General features: G+C 37.4%; 1 protein-coding gene across 1 annotated transcript in view; it reads left to right on the plus strand.

Annotated features, from left to right (window-relative positions):
• THEMIS (thymocyte selection associated) overlaps positions 1-18,467 on the plus strand; it is a 174,519-nt gene that overhangs the window by 88,979 nt on the left and 67,073 nt on the right. Inside the window, exon 4 of the mRNA XM_032408319.1 lies at positions 7,306-8,354. Within this exon, the coding sequence (XP_032264210.1) occupies positions 7,306-8,354 (1,049 nt within the window). The remainder of the gene's footprint in view (positions 1-7,305; positions 8,355-18,467) is intronic.

The following is an 18,467-nucleotide window of genomic DNA, read 5'->3' on the forward strand; positions in this document are numbered from 1 at the left end:
TAGCTGAGTGGGGAAGTTGCTAAGGGTTTCACCATTCCCCCACAGGTTTAGACTTACTCCTTTGCTTTCAGTCCTGTTTCTCCCCCACTCGCCTATGCCTAGTTTCCAGATTCTGTGACTCTGTATCTACCGCTTCCTGCAAAGAGAGAGGTAGTAGGGGTGACTGCTTATCTTCCCCAGAGTAGAGTTGGAGACCTAGGGTTAAGCACTCTTCAGACATTCAGATAACCTCCGTAGGCCCCTAGATTCTCATCCACAGGTCAGAGGGGCCTTATGCCTCCAATTTATGAGCCTTTTTGAGATCTCATGGGGCAAAAAAAGGCTGACTTTTCATTGTGCTATGGCTTCTTAGCACATAGGCTTTCCTTTTTCTATTCTGCCAAATTTTTGACCGTTCTTCCATCCTGAGCTCTACCTTCATTCCGTGTAAGGATTGCAGATGTCTTAGTTTCACTGAATCTTATTTTTTTCTTTCTCTTTCTTCTTTTTGCCCTCATGGTAAATTTGAGAGGAAAAAAAAGTTTGGAAAGCCACATACTTCACCTATAAACCTCACTACTTACTTAAACTAGTCCCAGCCCAGAGCTTTCCCTGGACCTAGTATAATCTTGAAAAAACTGGTTGCTAATATTGCTAAAAGATAAGTATAATTTATAAACAATATTTATAATAAAACATAATCTTCAGTAATTTATAAACATATCAGAGTCAGTTTCTTATGTATTTATTTTTATCTTCTCAATGCATGAGAATGTGTTCAATATTGAATAAATCAAATACATGAATTAATGAATGAAGCAACTAAGATACTTGTTTCTGTGTATATATACTGCATAGTACAAAGTTCCTGTTTAGGTAACAAAGTTTTCTTACTCACCATATCCAGATTTGATTTATTATAATAACATATTTATGAATTTAATAGCTAAGGAGAATGAATATTCACTTCAGGGCACCAAAGTTGGTATCACTTATATTTGTATTACAGGTTCAATTTTTATTAGTGATGCTTTTCCTAATGTGCCTATGAAAATATTGTGACTTAACATGATATTTAGAACCCATGAACACTTTAGTCCACTTCCATTTCATTTTCTTCCTTTAGGCAAGTAATCTTATTGCTAATAGAAATATCAAACAGCAAGAAGTATAAGGTACAGTTTATATATGTATTTATTTATTCTTACACTACCAACTGTAAATATTTTACCAGTCAGGGTTCTCCAGAGAAATAGAGATATTTATAATGCTATATATAATTATATTGTAATATAAATGAAATTACATATTAATTAGTTAATTAATTAATTTTAAGGACTTGCCTCATGTAATTATGGAGGCTAATAAGTTCAACATCCATAGGACAGATTGGCAGGCTGTAAACTCAGGCAGAAGTTGATGCTGTAGTTTGAGGCAGCATTTTTTTCTTCTCTGGGAAACTCCAGTTTTTGCTTTTAAAGCCTTCAAAAGATTAGATGAGGCTCACCTATATTATCAAGGATAACATCCTTTACCCAAAGTCAACTGATTTAGATGTTAACCACATCTGCAAAATACCTTAGCAGAAACACCTAGAATAGTGTTTGATTAAGTAACTGGGTACTATAGCCCAGTCAAGTTGATATATAAAAATAACCATCACAAAAATCAATGGAGAACACGTGTTGACATGTATCATCCAATATAAGAAAATGGCTGGTCACTTCTCATAGCTTTTATAAATTAAATAAAAATAGAAAAGGAAATGTATTACAAATAAACCCATATTAAATATAAGTGTATTCATTTTAAATGACTCTTGATTTCTCAGTGAAGGTCATGATGATTTTTTTTTTCTGCTACAAATGTTAGAGAGCAACCCAAAAGGCACTTTCTCTATTCATAAATACAAACAACAGTAGAACCAGGGAAGAACTATCTAAAGAAAATGAAGTTCACGGGAGAGTTTCTTTTAAGTTGAAATGAAGCTGAATAAATGGGAAAAAAAGATAATTCACAGAATATTCATAAAAAAAAGGTGAGACCAAATGGATGAACTATAAAGAAATTTTAACTTAAAAGCCTAGAATAAGGCAAAGTTTGGAAATTATTAGTGCATCCAATAATCACTATAAAGAGTATAATGTGATACCAGAATATAAACAATTCACTGAGCAATTGGATGTGAAAACACTTTTGAGAGGGGCGCCTGGGTGGCTCAGACGGTTAAGCGTCTGCCTTCGGCTCAGGTCATGATCTCAGGGTCCTGGAATCGAGCCTTGCATTGGACTCCCTGCTTGGTGGGAAGCCTGCTTCTCCCTCTACCTCTACTGTTTCCCCTGCTTGTGCTCTCTTGCTCTCTCTGTCAAATAAATAAATAAAATCTTTAAAAAAAAAAAAACACTTTTGAGAAAAATAGAAGTATAATCTTAGAAAGTAAATGACAAAGAAATCAAACTTAGAAAGTGAAAATTTCCAACAAATATAAGAATTATTATTATTAGATAATAATGTAGGAGGAACTAGCAATTGAGAGAAATTGCAGGGCTAGAATTGACAAAACTTGTTTTAAAAAAATATGTAGAGACAATCATCTCTTAGGGCTTTTTGGCTGGGCCTGAGAATTAAACTGACTTACTAGACAGATTAAATAGAGAAAAGCGGACAGATTTACATGTTTTACGTGAAAGGTGAGCCCTCAAAAGGGAGTGAAGACTCCCCAAATGGCAAAACCTACATGCTTTTATATTGGTTTGAATAAAAGAGGCAACTGCAGAGAAGTAACTAAACTATGTAGGGAGGCTAGAGAAAGGTAAGAATTATTTTAACAAGGTCTGTTTTGACAGAATTCACTTGGCTTTAACTCCCTGTAGAAGGATGTTTCTTCTCCTGATATAGGGAGGGCGTCTTTCACATGGGAGTTTTATCTCCTGTTTTCAGGAAGAAAAGGAAACATTAGAATACTCTTCTTGCACCTGCTGTTTTTCAAGTGCCTTTAGCTCAAAATAATCTTGATGCCAAAGTGATTTATTTTGGGGTGGCATTTTCTGCCACCCTTGACTTTTGAAGGATAATTTTGCTGGAGGCAGAATACTAGGTTGGTGGGTTTCTTTTTCTTTTAACACTTTAAGTATGCCACCTACTCTCTTCTTGCTTGAATGGTTTCTGAAGAGAAGTACAATCTAATTTTTATCCTTCTTCCTCTAGAGATAAGATTTTTTTTCTTCTGGCTTCTTCAGGTTTTCTCCTTTTCTTTGATTTTCTACAGTTTGAATATGATATGCCTAGGTGAAGGTTTTTTGGTATTTATCATGCTTGCTGTTCTCTAAGCTTCCTCAATTTTGGAAAATTCTTCACCACTATTACTTCAAATATTGTTTCTGTTCCTTTCTCTCTTGTTTTCCTTTTGGCATCCCTGTGGTGTACATGTTACACCTTTTGTAGTTAGCCCACAGTGCTTAGATATTCTGTCCCATTTTTTTTTCATTCTTTTTCTTTTGCTTTTCAGTTAAGGGAAGTTTCTATTGATATATCTTGGTATATCTTCAAGCTCACTGATTCTTTCCTTAGCCATGTCCAGTCTAGTGATGAACCAATCAAAGTCATTCTTCATATCTGTTATGTTTTTAACACCTAACATTTCCTTTTAATTCTTTACAAAAGTTTCCATCTCTCTGCTTACATTACCCATCTTTTCTGTCATTTTCTTCCATTAGAGCTCTTAGCATATTAATCATATTCTAAATTCCCAGTCTGAAAATTCCAAAATCTCTGCATATCTGAGTTTGGCTTTGTCTCTTCAGGCTACACTGTTTGTTTGCCTTTTAATATACTTTGTAATTTTTTGTCGAAAGCTAGACATGATGTATCAGATAAAAAAAACTGAGGCAAATAAGCCTTTAATGTGAGGTTTTTTATCTAGCTGTGAGTTAGTCCATGTTTACAGTTTTCTGTATCTGTAGATGTCAGAGGCTAAAATTTTATTCAGTGTCCTTGTTTTTTGTCTCCCCTGTTGTCTTTTCTAGAGACCTCTTCTTAAACAGAAATATAAATGCTTCAGTTGTAATCCCCCATTATTATACAGAAGTCTTATTGATATGGTTAGTAAGGTGTAAGGGAGGAGATGCATTCTATAATCCTCTATTTAGGTCTGAGTCTTTTAGTTGCCCTGTGACCTTCACAAGTGCTTCTCAGCTTTCTTCCCCATGCCTCCTTAGGGGAGATAGAATATTGGCAAGTGGGGGCTGGAGTTGGGTATTTCCTTTCTCCCATGTGGAAAGATAGAGGAGGTTATAGTTGGGTGTTTCCCTTCCCCTATGTCAGTTAAACTCTGGTAAAACCCAGATTGGTTAGGCTGTGGTAAAATAGTTTTCCTTGAGGGCAGACCTTTTTTAAGGAAAACTGAATTCTCTGACTTTTGCCATGACCCTGCCAGAAGCATGAGGGGATTTTTCTCTGATCTTCACCCTGAGAACTTGGTGGGGCTCTTGGGAATAAACAAGGAAGTGTGGGAGGATCCCGCTAAACTCGGACCCCCGAAGTTTTATCTCTCAAGCTTATCTAGGCTTTGTCTCCAGCAAGTAGTCAATTACTCTTAAAGTGTTCTTACTAGTTGTTGAATCCAGTGGTGGTTTCTGCTCCCAATAAGCTGTAAGTCTATGTTCACCTATTTCTCTCATTTTGGGGGTGATGGTTTGCCCTGTAACCTCAATTCCCTGATGGATCAAAGAAGAGTTGTTGATTTTCACCACATGTACTATTTTTCCTTATTGGATCTTCTACTAAGGTGTGTTCACTGTGATTATTTTTATACCTTAAAATGTCTAGATTGTTGTTTCATAGAAATTAAACAGTGAAAGTAAAGATACTTATTGCACTGAGTAAGCCATTGAGTAAGATAAACTACAACCGAAAGGGGCATGTTTTAAATGATATATACAATACCTTCTATGATGTATAGCAGGAGCATTAGCAGTAGAAATTTATTTTTCCCAATGAAATTTTATGTGGAACTCTACTTATTTATAGATCACATCCTTTAGTGCTCAATCAAGGACATCATTCTGGCAGTAGTTTTTCCTTTATTCAACTCATTTATTTAGTACCTGTTGTGTGCCAGGCAATATTCGAGACATTGGGCTATATTGGTCAACAAAATAATCAATGACTGTTGTACCCACAATACCTATAGTGCCCAAATATAGATTGGGATCTAGGTTACATTAGGGTCCCTATGTTCTGATGGATCAATATAGAGCTCCCAGAAAGTCCTTAATGACATCCATCTACCAGTGTTTAACTGTTGCCTCAACTTGAGAAATGGCATGAGCCTATGATGCTTACCTAGCGCTAGTTCTACGATTCTTAAACCTCATTCATTTCTATCCAACTTGTTGAGATTTTAGAGTTTTTAAAATTACCTTGGGTTGCAGGGACGCCCGTGGCAACAATCTTAAAAGTTTGGGCATGTGGGGCATGTGGGTGGCTCAGTCGGTTAAGCATCTGCCTTCAGCTCAGGTCATGATCCCAGGGTCCTAGGATAGAGTCCTGCATCGGGCTCTCTGCTCAGCAGGGAGCCTGCTTCTCCCTCTCCCTCTGCCTGCCACTCCCCCTGCTTGTGCTTTCTCTCTCTCTCTGTCAAATAAATAAATAAATAAATAAAATCTTCTAAAAAAAATTTAGGTATGCTAAACTTTATACAATGAATTGATGAAGGAGTGTTCTTTTAGTCTTCTTTTTATTTTTTTAAATGAATTTTTACAGATCTTCATCCTCCAGACAGCCATTGATTTTTTTTCTGTTCTCTATTCAAGAATATAAAATAATACTTTTTATTTCTTTTTTTTTTTAAGGTTTTATTTATTCATTTGAAAGAGAGAGAGAGAGCGCACACAAGCAGGGGGATAGGCAGAGGGAGAGGGAAAAGCAGGCTCCCCGCTAAGCAGGGAGCCCAACGTGGGGCTCGATCCCAAGACCTGGAGATCATGACCTGAGCCGAAGGCAGACACTTAACCATCTGAGCCACCTAGGCACCCCTAAAATAATGCTTTTTCATGTTATGTCTTCAGGAACTCTGTTACACAACATGTGCAAGTAATATGACACAAATTATAAAGTTACAGTCTCCAGATGCTGCATAAAGTTAATAATATAAAAAGTAATAACAAGGTAATGCTTTTAAAGAGGAAATTCTGTTTTCAAAATCTTCCAAATTACTTGTTTTCAAAAGCATGCAAGGAAGAAAGTGTATTGACAGAAGGGTGGCTGGAGATACTGGGAAACAACAGTGGATTGTGAAAATGCTATAAAACATTACATGGTAGGAAATTGTCGAGAAAATATAAACCTTTATACACCTGTTAATAGTAACTTTATTTCTAATTCAAGACCATTATAACAATCTATGTGGGATAGTGCATGTACAGCAGATAAATAATTTTAGGACAATATTTTCAGTGTCTCTGTAGTCTCAAACAAAGACTTCTAGGATAGAGGGTGCTCAGAAAGAATTTGAGATTTATTAGTCCCCAGTGCCACATTAGGCAAAGAATACATTGGTAAGCACCCCACCAGCATACCTAAGGCTCCTGAATGGCTCCTCTGACTGGGACCCATCCTTTGATGCTCCTTTTCTATCCAGGTTAATGGAACATCAGCAGAGAAAGAATAACTTTCACACTGGAAAAGGATTGCATCTTGTTGTTCACTTCCATATATTAATCTTAAGTACCTTATATCCCATGATCTTGCAGTGTTGTTCTGTAGGAGGATGGAATTTTGTGTAAAGAATGTATGTCTTGGGCCTTATACAGGAAGGGTCTTACTTGAAGTATTGAAACTTTCTTCTAAGATAATTTCATATATTATGGCTAGAGCTCAAGAGCATGACTTCAGATATTATAAATCTTCTGAAAAAGATATATACACACAGATACACATTTATAAACATGCACATATATTTATCTATGTTATGTGTGATAAAGCTATTTAAAAAAACAGGAGAATGATTAACTCTAGAATCAGGAGAATGGTTATCCCTAGGTTGTAGTGAGGAAGGTGAAATTTTGATAAGCTTCATAGAGTTCCGAGGGCCAGGTTAATATCTCTTTTTTAAGCTGAGCAGTGAGTTATGGGTGTTGATTTTACATATGATCTACTTCATTTTAAAATGTGAAAAAAAGAAAGTCACACATAAGAAATGTTATATCATGGACATCTGATTTTTTTAAGTGGAATTTATCTATGGCACCAGGAGAGATTCTAATACTTTATCAAAGCAACATTGGGATGGACAAAATATCATAGTCTTTTTTTTTTTTCTTTCAGTCCGAAAGGATATAGTCCGCATCCTCCCCAGTTTAGATGTTGAAGTCAAAGACATTACTGACAGTTATGATGCCAACTGGTTTCTTCAGCTATTATCTACACAAGATCTCTTTGAAATGACCAGTAAGGAGTTCCCCATAGTGGCTGAAGTCATAGAGGCACCTCAAGGAAACGAGCTTCCCAGAAGCATTTTACAGCCTGGGAAGACCATTGTGATCCACAAAAAGTACCAGGCATCGAGGATCTTAGCTTCAGAAATTCGAAGCAATTTTCCTAAAAGGCACTTCTTGATCCCCACTAGCTATAAAGGCAAATTCAAGCGGCGACCCCGGGAGTTCCCAACTGCCTATGACCTTGAGATAGCAAAGAGTGAAAAGGAGCGTCTCCACGTGGTGGCCACCAAAGCCTTTCATCCCCCTCATGACGAGCTGTCATCCGTATCTGTTGGGGACCAGTTTCTAGTGCATCACTCACAGACGACTGAAGTCCTTTGTGAGGGAATCAAAAAAGTGGTGAATGTTCTAGCCTGTGAAAAAATCCTCAAAAAATCCTATGAGACAACACTGCTCCCTTTGTACATGGAAGGAGGTTTCGTAGAGGTGATTCATGATAAGAAACAGTACCAGATTTCTGAGCTCTGTGCGCAGTTCCGCTTTCCCTTCAACGTGAAGGTATCTGTGAGAGATCTTTCCATTGAAGAAGACATTTTGGCTGCTACACCAGGACTGCGGTTGGAGGAAGCTATCACAGACTCCTATCTACTTATAAGTGACTTTGCCAACCCCAGGGAGTGCTGGGAAATTCCTGTCAGTCGCTTAAATATGACTGTTCAGTTAGTTAATAGTTTTTCTAGGGACACAGGATCAGTTCTAGTCAGGACTCTGGTTGAAGAGATCACCGAAGAACAGTATTACATGATGCGAAGATATGAAGGCTCTTTCTCCCACCCCCCACCTCGCCCTCCCAAACATCCCTCAGTGGAGGAAACAAAGTTAACCCCGCTCACCTTAGCAGAGAACAGGGCTGCGGGTCTGCCTAAGTCTCCCAAGGTAAGGCTATGATTTTGTAGTTTTTCCTTTTAGCATTTTCCTTGAGGCAATTTATTTCAAGTCTCTTCGGAGTTTGTTTTTTTGCTTACTTTTCTTTCTTTCATGCCATATTTGAAATGAGCCTTTCTGATGCACAGTAGATGAATGAACATCAACAGAGCATAAGCTGTTGCAGCATTTTGTATTTTGATGCTTAACCAGTAGATGTGACAAGAAGTTTGTATTGAATTAGAAATAGCAGGGATGACATTTGGATATGATGACCCAAATTGCTATCTCAATGGGTTTTGGTAATTAGGAATGTTTTATAAGGTGCCTCAGAAGCAAATCTCTTTTATTTTGGAAGTGCTGTTCTTTTTTCTAGGTAGAGTTGTTTTAATACTTCATCCAGGAAATGAGCATACAATAAGCTCCCTTCTTCGGGGGTGGGTTTACCAGTAGCATGCATCTATAACACATGTCTTCATTTTGTTTTATGTGCAGAAAGATGTAAAAATATCTTGGCAGAACTGTGTGTGAGCATATGAGCATCTGCCCACATTCTGCCTATCTGAGGATTGTAATCTTTAACAGTTCTATTGAAAAACAAAATCAATAAAATTGCAGACAGTGTGAGATCATAACAGAATCAACAACTCCATAACCATTGGAAAGGTTTTGGGAGGGGAGGGGTTTCGGCTTCATTTCTCCTTGAAGTCTTTGCCTCTTGAAAACTGCCTGCTGAGTACCTGGAAAGCAGTTGCCCTGACACCATGGAGTGTAGATCGTTTATCTGGCCGGCAGTGGTTCTATGGTGTGTGGAAGGAGTGCATTCTGGCCTGGCAGATGTTGTGTTAGCAGCTTGGGGAAACAAAGCAATTAGTAAAACAAAGAGAGATGCTGTGTTTACTCTCTATAGTCAGGAATGATAGCAGCCTTGGGCTTCAAGTATGTGGGTTTGAAAATACTTTTAATGCTACATTTCAAAGATTGCATTCTGAGTGTGTGCTGGATAAATCCAGTAACAATCTTCAAACTCATCTTCACAAAAAAGATAAAAGCAGCAGAAATTTCCTTTCCAGAAAAAAACGATCTTGAAGGAGTCATTTTAAATTAAACAATTGTTCCCAAATAATGTTGATTAACAGGCTGCTATTAATGTCGAGAGTGTCTGGCTTCTCCTGTTTAATATATTTTTATTGCTGAATGGAATGTTGTGAGAGATGGAATGATGGTCTCATTTTTAGTGGTAGGCAGAATAATAACCCCCCACGCCCTCCCAAGATGTTCGTGCCTAAACTTCCAGAACCTGTGAATATGTTACATTAGATGGCAAAAGAGACTTTGTACATGTGCTTAAAATTAAGGACTTTGAGATGAGATTATTCTGGATTAACCAGGTAGGTCCCACTTAATCACAGATCCTTAAAAGAACCTTTCCCAGTTGAGGTCAGGGTCAGAGAGAGATGTGACTCAGGGGAATGGTTAGAGAGAGACAGTGTTGCTGCCTTTGAAGATGAAGGAAGGGAGAATTGAGTCAAGGGATGCAGATGTCTCTAGATGCTAGAAAAGTTAAGAAAACATTCTCCCCTAAAGCCTCCAGAAAGGAACACAGCTCTGATGTGGTTTTGGGATATAGGTGAGGTTCGGTGGAGTGAGGTCCTGAGCGGACAACCAAGAAAGATTCAGCCAGCCTTCTGTTCCCTCATCAGCTCTGTCAACACCTTCATTTTAGCCAATGAGACTTATGTAGGATTTCTGACTTACAGAACTGTCAGATAATAAATTTGTATTGTTTAAGGCACCATGTTTATGTTACAGCAGCAGTAGAAAGCTAATATAAGACAGAAGTTGAGCAGGAGGAATAAGTAAAAACTTTACATAGAAAGATCTATATTTAAGTTAGAACTTGTTTTTTTGGCAAAGTGACTTTTTCTTTTTCTTTTTAATGAATTTATTAGCTCATGTACCCATGGAGAACCTAAGGGTACAGCTAAACTTCAGGGACCGTTGGAAGCAGTATTTTGAACATGGCCAAAGTGGGTCTTGCTTTTCATCATAGAGTTATTTTCACAGACTAGTTTTATTCATACAGGGCACACTGCGATGATGGTTCCGGCATCATTTAGTCTCACCACTTGATAAAAATATCATCTCTTTGTTTGTTTTCAGCTTAAAAAGAGGGGGGCTTTGGAGCACATGCCCATTTCCCAGTTCAGTCAATTCATTGGCTGCTCCATTTTACAGCCAAGATTGTCTCAAATGGTAGAGATAAGTGTGAAGTGTGTGAAGATCTGGAGATGTCCATTACAATCAGAAAGGAAGGAGTCGAAAATCCTAAACTACTAAGAAAGCATTCATAGAAAAAAATAGGTTAAAAGTTTTAAAAATGCCATTTCACAGAATGTCAGATGAAAATGATCCAAGTGTTTTATTTGGAGAGAAACTCACAAAACAAGTTATACCTAGGTTACTGACTTGGAGAAACCTCCAGACCCCCTCCTGAGTTTCTCCTTTACTCACATAACTGCACAATACTTCTGACACCAGATATGTGAGGTTTCTGACACCAAGCAGTTTGTTGACACCAAGTGGGTGTCCTACAACTTAACTCAATTCTGAAACTACTTACTTGGAGATAGTGTCAGATCCCACATGTTAAGGTCTCAGTCCCTCAAGTCTGCCCCCCACTTCAGACACTATTTGCAAGTAGTAGGTCCTCAGGTTACCTACAACTTCTGAGAAGGCTACAAATTCCCACAAGCCCCTCATCAGGTTTAGTGAATTCCCTAGCACAGCTCAGAGAACTCAGGGATTGGGTTTACTAGTTTATTAAAGGATATGATAAAGGATACAGATGAATAGTCAGAGGAAGAGATATGCAGGGCAAGGTCTGGTAGGGTCCTGAACACAGGAGCTTCTGTCCTGTACAGTTGGGATACTCTACCCTCCTGGTATATGGATATGTTTGTTAACCTGGAAGCTCTCCAAACCCCATACTTTTGGGGTTCTTGTGGAGGCTTCCTCACATAGGGATGATCAGTTATTGACTCCATTTCTAGTCCCTCTCTGCTCTCTGGAGAATTCCAGAGTGGACAGTGGGGGAAGGGCTGAAAATTCCAAGCTTCTAATTATGGGGTGATTTTTCTAGTGACCAGCCTCTATCCAGAAGCCCACCCAGAGTCACCTCATTAGAACAAAAAGTATTCCTATTACCCAGGAAATTCCAAGGGATTTAGGAACTCTGTGTCAAGAACCAAAGATAGAGACCAGTATATATATTTTCTAGTATCTCACAGTTATTAAAATAAAACTAATGCAGTCTTTGACTAAATTCATATGTGTAGGATTCCAGATCAACTGAATAATTCCTAGCTCCTTGTTCTCTGGTCAGACCCCACATGGCTTCTTTTGTCTATTTCTGAGTCTCACTTCTTTTTTTAAGGTTTATGTATTTCAGAGAGAGAGAGAGCGAGAGATTGCACAAGCGGGAGGGGCAGAGGGAAAGAGAGAATCTCAAGCAGTCTCCATGCTGAGCGTGGAGCCTGACATGGGGCTCGACCTCACGACCCTGAGATCATGATCTGAGCCAAAACCAAGAGTCAGATGCTCAACCGACTGTGCCACCCAGGTCCCCCTCTGAATCCCACTTCAAAGAATATTGAATAATAGAAGTTTGTTAAATGTTGAGTCATTTATTAAGATGTTAAAAAGTCCAGGAGACATTTTCATCTGAGAAATAGTTGAGGGAACTGAGTGATTGTCTAAACCTGGTGCTGGATGATACTGCTGTATACATTTAAAGAGCTACTCTGTGGCAAAGAGTGCATTCTGATTTTCTATTACAACACTGGCTGAGAGTCAAAGGGAAGACAGTTTTGGTGTAATATGTGGGAATAGGTTCCTTGTCCCCTAAAAGGTGAAAGCAGAAGCTAGGAAACCCTAGGTCAGTGATGTCATCAGGACACTTGTGCTCAGTTGAAAGTTTATCAGTTGAGAAGGGTCTGTAATTCTTTGTTTATAATTAGTTTCATCAATGCTAGTGTAGTGTGGTAGATAAAGAAATATATTTTCTCTGAAATCACTTTAAAATGGCAGAGAATGCTATAATTTACCTGTGCTCAGACCTACTGACCTCATTTTCAACACTTTTTCTTACCATGAAGATAGAAATCTGCTTAGTGGATCATTTGTGGAATATAAACAGAAGCTCTGTCAGTTTCTGCATAATCTACTTGAAAAGTCTTACAACCTACTATTTCTTATCATCACAGTGTCATCCTTTCATATATTTCTTTTATGTTTCTTCTGATATCTACATTGAAGCTCTTCTATCTATGTATGCTTTTAGAAGTGATTGGTTAAAGCGCTTTTTATACTCCACAGGCAGGAAGCAGCCATTGAAAACAAGCCTCTAAGATTCTGACTTGCATATGGAATATTGCTTTAAATTCGGAGAACAATTTGTAAGGGTTGTTCAGAGTTTAAATATTCAAACCCACTTAACTCCTTAAAATACCTTATTCTATATGTAGGGAAGAGTATCAGATCCTCATTATGTAAATTTACTTACGCCTTCCCAGTGGGTCATTACTTTTCCTAGATCATTTCTTGTACCGTGCAACAACAGGACGGATACATGTGCTACCTGAGAGTATAGGATCCACTGCCAGTGATGAACCCTACAGGTTCATCTTTAGAAATTAAGAATATATGAGGACAGGTTATAGAAACTAGGATAAATAGAAAGAACTGTTTTCCAGGGTAGAATTGCAAGTGCTCTCTAGCTTGAGCAATGCCTAGAATAAGGAAGGATCGATTGTAGTAGCACTTGAGAATTATAATATGGGTATGATCGGGGCAGGTGTAGGGTATGTGTGGGGTAAATATCACCAGAGATGACAGCACATCTCGAGGCCTAGGAAGTTTTACATGGAAGGACTTTATTGTCATTTTGAAAACATGATAGCCGTTAGGGGGAATAATGGATGGGGTCTGAACAAAGGGATGAGAATGTCCTGAGTGACCCCTCAACATTCCTTTTGGGCTTATGACAATGTAGACATAGCATCTTTAGGATCTTTGCATTCTGTTTCTTAATCAGATGAGAACAGTGTTATAAAATGACTAAGTAAATGGCTGGGCTTAAAATTGTTTTCTAAATGGGAGTGTTGTGGGGCCAACTCTCCTTTCCTGAGGGTTAGTTTCCATGTCAGAAGTAGTTTCAGAAAAGAACATGTACTCACTGGGGTTTTTGCCTGTCGTGGATATATATGGCTATGACTTCTGAGTGCCACACAGGAGAAATGTAACTTCTGTATTCTGATGAAAGGGCCTATAACCAGATAGAAAAACAAACCTTTGGTTGAAAGATGAGATATTCCACTCCTTCAGAGACTGCACCTGGGACCAGAAATCTTGCATTTCACTAACTCTGTTTGGCCATTTAATGCCCAAGTGTCCACTTTGCTGCCGGAATTTCTAGATTTCTGTCGGACAAGAACACCCACAGGAGACATTAAGGCAAAGGGCAAGGGAGGCAGTAATGGCAAGGTAGTGTGATTTGAGCAGAAAACAAACCCGGTACCAGAATTAGAGTGAGAGCTGAAAAAGGCAGAGGGAAGCAGCAGTTTCTGGGAGGTGCAGAGAGAACACTTCACCAGCTGCTGCTGGGTGCTGAGACTCACTTCTGATCCGGTGTGACAGTTAGTGGCTGAAAAGTGTTAAAGAAACTATGCTTCTAGGGTAAATCTAGATCATTAGAGAATAGTTTTATATCCTCTGTTTTTGTCTTTGTTAACCTGATGTAGTATAAAGACAGTAAGAGCTTTTGGATTTGTAACCAACTCTACACTTTGAAGATTGATATCTATCTACTTGTGATGCATTCTCTCTAACATAGAAGCTGTAAGTCTGTTTCCCTGTGAATAGGGAAAAGTAACGTTTTAGCAGTCTTCAGAGACCAAAGGCAAAGATGGTGGAACATGGACATACTTAAAAAATTGGGATTTTAAATCTCAGAAATAAGAAAGAGGGAACTTATGATCTTCCTTTAAAACGTTGACAAATTTAGCATATTTTCAGCAGATATTTGAGCCATCCTCAAGGTTAAGGCACATAAAGATTAAGACACCATGGGTTTTGAGTTGCCCAAGATCTGTAGCCTAATTTAAAGGCATGAGCCTGTAAACAGCCAACTATATTAGGAGCAAGTAAAAAAGGTGGGAGGAGAAGGGAAAGGATGAATAAAGGAAGTGCTGAGTAGAAAATTAGCCAAAGTCAAGTTCCAGCTGAAACCCTGCAGGTAAAACTCTGTACCCAATGGGAAGTGTGGAATAGTTACAAGTTCTTTTTGTGCTTCTGGAAATGAGAGAGTAAACAGAACTTTTAAAGTTTTCCTCTGACATAACATGTACTATATTAATACTTCTAGCTGGATAGCCAAAGAATGGCTTAAATGACTTTTAAATGAAAAAAAAATTAGTTAAAGTCAGGCATTAAGGCGACATGGCCTTATTTTCAGGAAATGTCAACCAAAAAATGAATGTTATTCAACTAATAATAAAATACTCATTTTCTCTAGAGAGTTTGTGTCCAAAGAACGCTGTTTCCTTCTGGGAGGCTGAAGTGTACTCCTACTCGGAAATACTTGAATTAACCAAAATTTTGGCCCTCTTTGAGTTTTTAGTTGTCAGTGTTTGCAGCAGGGGAATGAGGAAAGACTGATAAAAAACATTAGTGAATACTGCTCCTTGCATCCCTCTCCCATCTGTGGAGTCAAGAACTAAAATATACCACCAAATATGTGATTATCACATTTTCAGTGTTAGTAATTATTATTTTTTAACTGCAAAAAAAAGTCATTTAAAATTTTTGTTTATTTTCCCAGTGGATTGGCAAAATGATTGAATGAAACTTACAGTAAATCATTCCACATTAGATTTCTGGCTTTTATGGAGATATTAGGATAGTTTTCATTTTTTTTAAGCATTCATAACCTGGAAATCCCTGTTTAGAAATGACCAGCTACCACTGAAGAATTATTAATTTGGGAATGCTCAGTGCACAATATGTATAAAGTAAGGGCATTTGTATTGCCATCTTCCTATAACCCCTATAGGGATTCATTGATTCACTGAGTCATTCATTTCCCTATGTATTCATTGAGTTGGGTGTGGGCTTAACTAGATATTTAAGTTCTGTTCTTTGAGCTCACTACCTTTTGTTTTGTTTTTTAAGTTTTCAAAAAATCTAAAGAGTAGCTGGAGAAATCTAGAGGAGGTTAGTTCCAGCTGGCTTTGCAGTTTCAAAAACTGATTTATCTGAGTTTTCCATTACTATATCAGTTCTGAATTTATTTTAGAATAAAAACCTTACTTAGAAATAAATTGATAAGACATAAGCTATATATTTGAGCAAATAAGTTTTCCTACAACTCACAGTTTCTTGCAAGTGAACCATTACTTTTAATCTTTTGGTTGTGTTTCCAGACCTATATAAATGAAAACATTTATGTTTTGCTTCCCAAACCAAATTTCCTGGGTAAATGTTAAGATAGAAAATGAGCACAAGAGTGCTATGAAAGAATGTGTAAGGATAGGCTTCCTAAAATCAGTATTTTTTTTAAAGTTAAAAAGTAGAAAACTTAAGAAAAAGATTGTTTTCTGTATTAGAAGACAGTAGTAAGTAAAAATGAACATAGAATTTAAGAGACTAGAGGGTCCGTAAAAACTCTAAAAATTCAAAGAGAAAGAAATGATTAATACTAATGCATTATTTAAGGACAAACTCTCAGCCAGCCTATTACAGCACTAATTTTTTTTTTTTTAATCATACTTCATCCAGAATCTAACCTCAATATGATCATGATGTCTTGGAAAACCTCTACTTAGTACTTAATTATCAATATACACTTCTAATAGAACAAGTTGCTTTTAGCTATTTTGTAAGATATGCCATTGTTTAAGACATTTACCATGAACCAGTCACACAGCTCATTTAAAATTTGGTGAGGAGAGAAAAAAATTAGAGGAAATCCTGTAAGATCATAAGGCCATTGACTGCAAAATTAGCCAAATGAATAAATATATATATATATATATATATATATATATATATATATTAGACCACAAGAACTGTATAATGTCTATTGTTATTTATGCAGACAAAGAATTGAAAGGGGCTGATCATAAAATTGTGAAGTTACACAGTATATAAAAAGCAAGAAATATCTGTTCTCCTAGTGTAAGAGATAAGAATGTAATTTTAACTTGTGATGTTAAGCTTATTTAGATCACTAAACTTTATATAACATTTGTCCTTAATGGAAATTTGTTGTTTCCAGTGCTTTCCAGACCTTAACTAGTGTTTAAAAAGTGCTTCCTTACTAGTTGTGAAATAGGATAAAATACCAAGTCATATGAATTGTCTAATCCAAGGATGGGAATTGACCTACCCAAGATATTTTTCTCTTCATTGTCTCTGGTTCTAGCTTCTCCTCTGATCTGTAATCATTTCTGTATTTTTCCATTCGCACTAGACTCTTCTCAAGCCAAATTTGCTCTCACAGGGTTGACAGGCATCCTCTGTTCAATAAAATATCATAAGGTCTATGATCCAGGCTGCTCAATGTTCTCTAATTAAAAAACTACTTGCCCATTACTGAACTCTTCCTCTGTTCCTGGCATTCTGCTAGGTGCTTACATGTATTATTATCTTATTTAATCTTTCACACAGCTTCATGAAATGGGTGCTGTTTTGCAGATGAGATGAATGAGGCTGAAAGGTATGTAATGTGTCCTGGTTGGCAAATTTTGTGGTCAATCCTTAGTCCTCATATTATTTTTTTTCAATTCCAGTATAGTTAACATACAGTGCAATATTAGTTTCAGGTGTACAATATGGTGATTCAACTTCCATACATCACCAGGGCTCATCATGATGAGTACATTCCTGAATCCCTATCACCTGTTTAACCCATTCCCCCACTTACTTCCCCTCTGGTAACCATCAGTGTGTTTTCTATGGTTAAGAGTCTGTTTCTTGGTTTCTCTCTGTCTCTCTTTCTCTTTTTTTCTTTTGCTCATTTGATTTGTTTTTTAAATTCCACATATGAGTGAAATCATGTGGTATTTGTCTTTCTCTGACTAGTCTATTTCTCTTAGCATTATACTCTCTAGTCCATCCATCCCATTGCAAATGACAAGATTTCATTCTTTTTTATGGCTGAGTGATATTCCATTATCCATATATATATATGATATACATATACCACACCTTCTTTATCCATTTGTCTATCAGTGGACACTTGGGCTGTTTCCATAGTTTGGCTGTTGTAAATAGTGCTGCAGTAAACATTGGGGTGCATATGTCCCTTTGATTTAGTATTTTTGTATTTTTTGGGTAAATACCCAGTAGTGTGGTTACTAGATCACAGGGTAGTTCCATTTTTAACTTTTGGGGGAACATCCACACTGTTTTCCACGGTGTCTGCTCCAGTTTGCATTCCTACCTACAGAGCATGAGGGTTCCTTTTTCTACACATCCCCGCCAGCATTTGTTGTTTCTTGTGTTTTTGATTGTAGCCATTCTGACAGGTGTGAGATATCTCACTGTAGTTTTGATTTGCATTTCCCTGGTGATAAGTGATGTTGAGCATCTTTTCATATGTCTATTGGCCATCTGTATGTCTTCTTTGGAAAAATGTTCATGTCTTCTGCCATTTTTAATTGGATTATTTTTGGGGTGTTGAGTTGTGTACGTTCTTTTAGAGGGGACATTCCTCAACATAATAAAGGCCATATATGAAAAACCCATAGCTAACATCATACTCAATGGGGAAAACCTGAGAGCTTTTCCCCTAAGGACAGGAACAAGACAAGGATGTCCACTCTGACTCCTTTTATTCAACAAACTACTGGAAGTCCTAGCCAAAACAATCAGACAACAAAAAGAAATAAAAGGCAACCAAATTGAAAGGAAGAAGTAAAACTTTCACTATTTGCAGATGACATGATACTATGTATAGAAACCCTGAGAGACTCCACCGAAAAACTACTAGAACTGATAATTCAGTAAAACTGCAGGATGCAAAATCAATATGCAGAAATCTGTTACATTTCTATACATTAATAA

The sequence above is a fragment of the Phoca vitulina genome, unplaced genomic scaffold (genome assembly GCF_004348235.1).
Source record: "Phoca vitulina isolate PV1807 unplaced genomic scaffold, GSC_HSeal_1.0 scaffold9, whole genome shotgun sequence".
Lineage (NCBI taxonomy): Eukaryota > Metazoa > Chordata > Mammalia > Carnivora > Phocidae > Phoca > Phoca vitulina.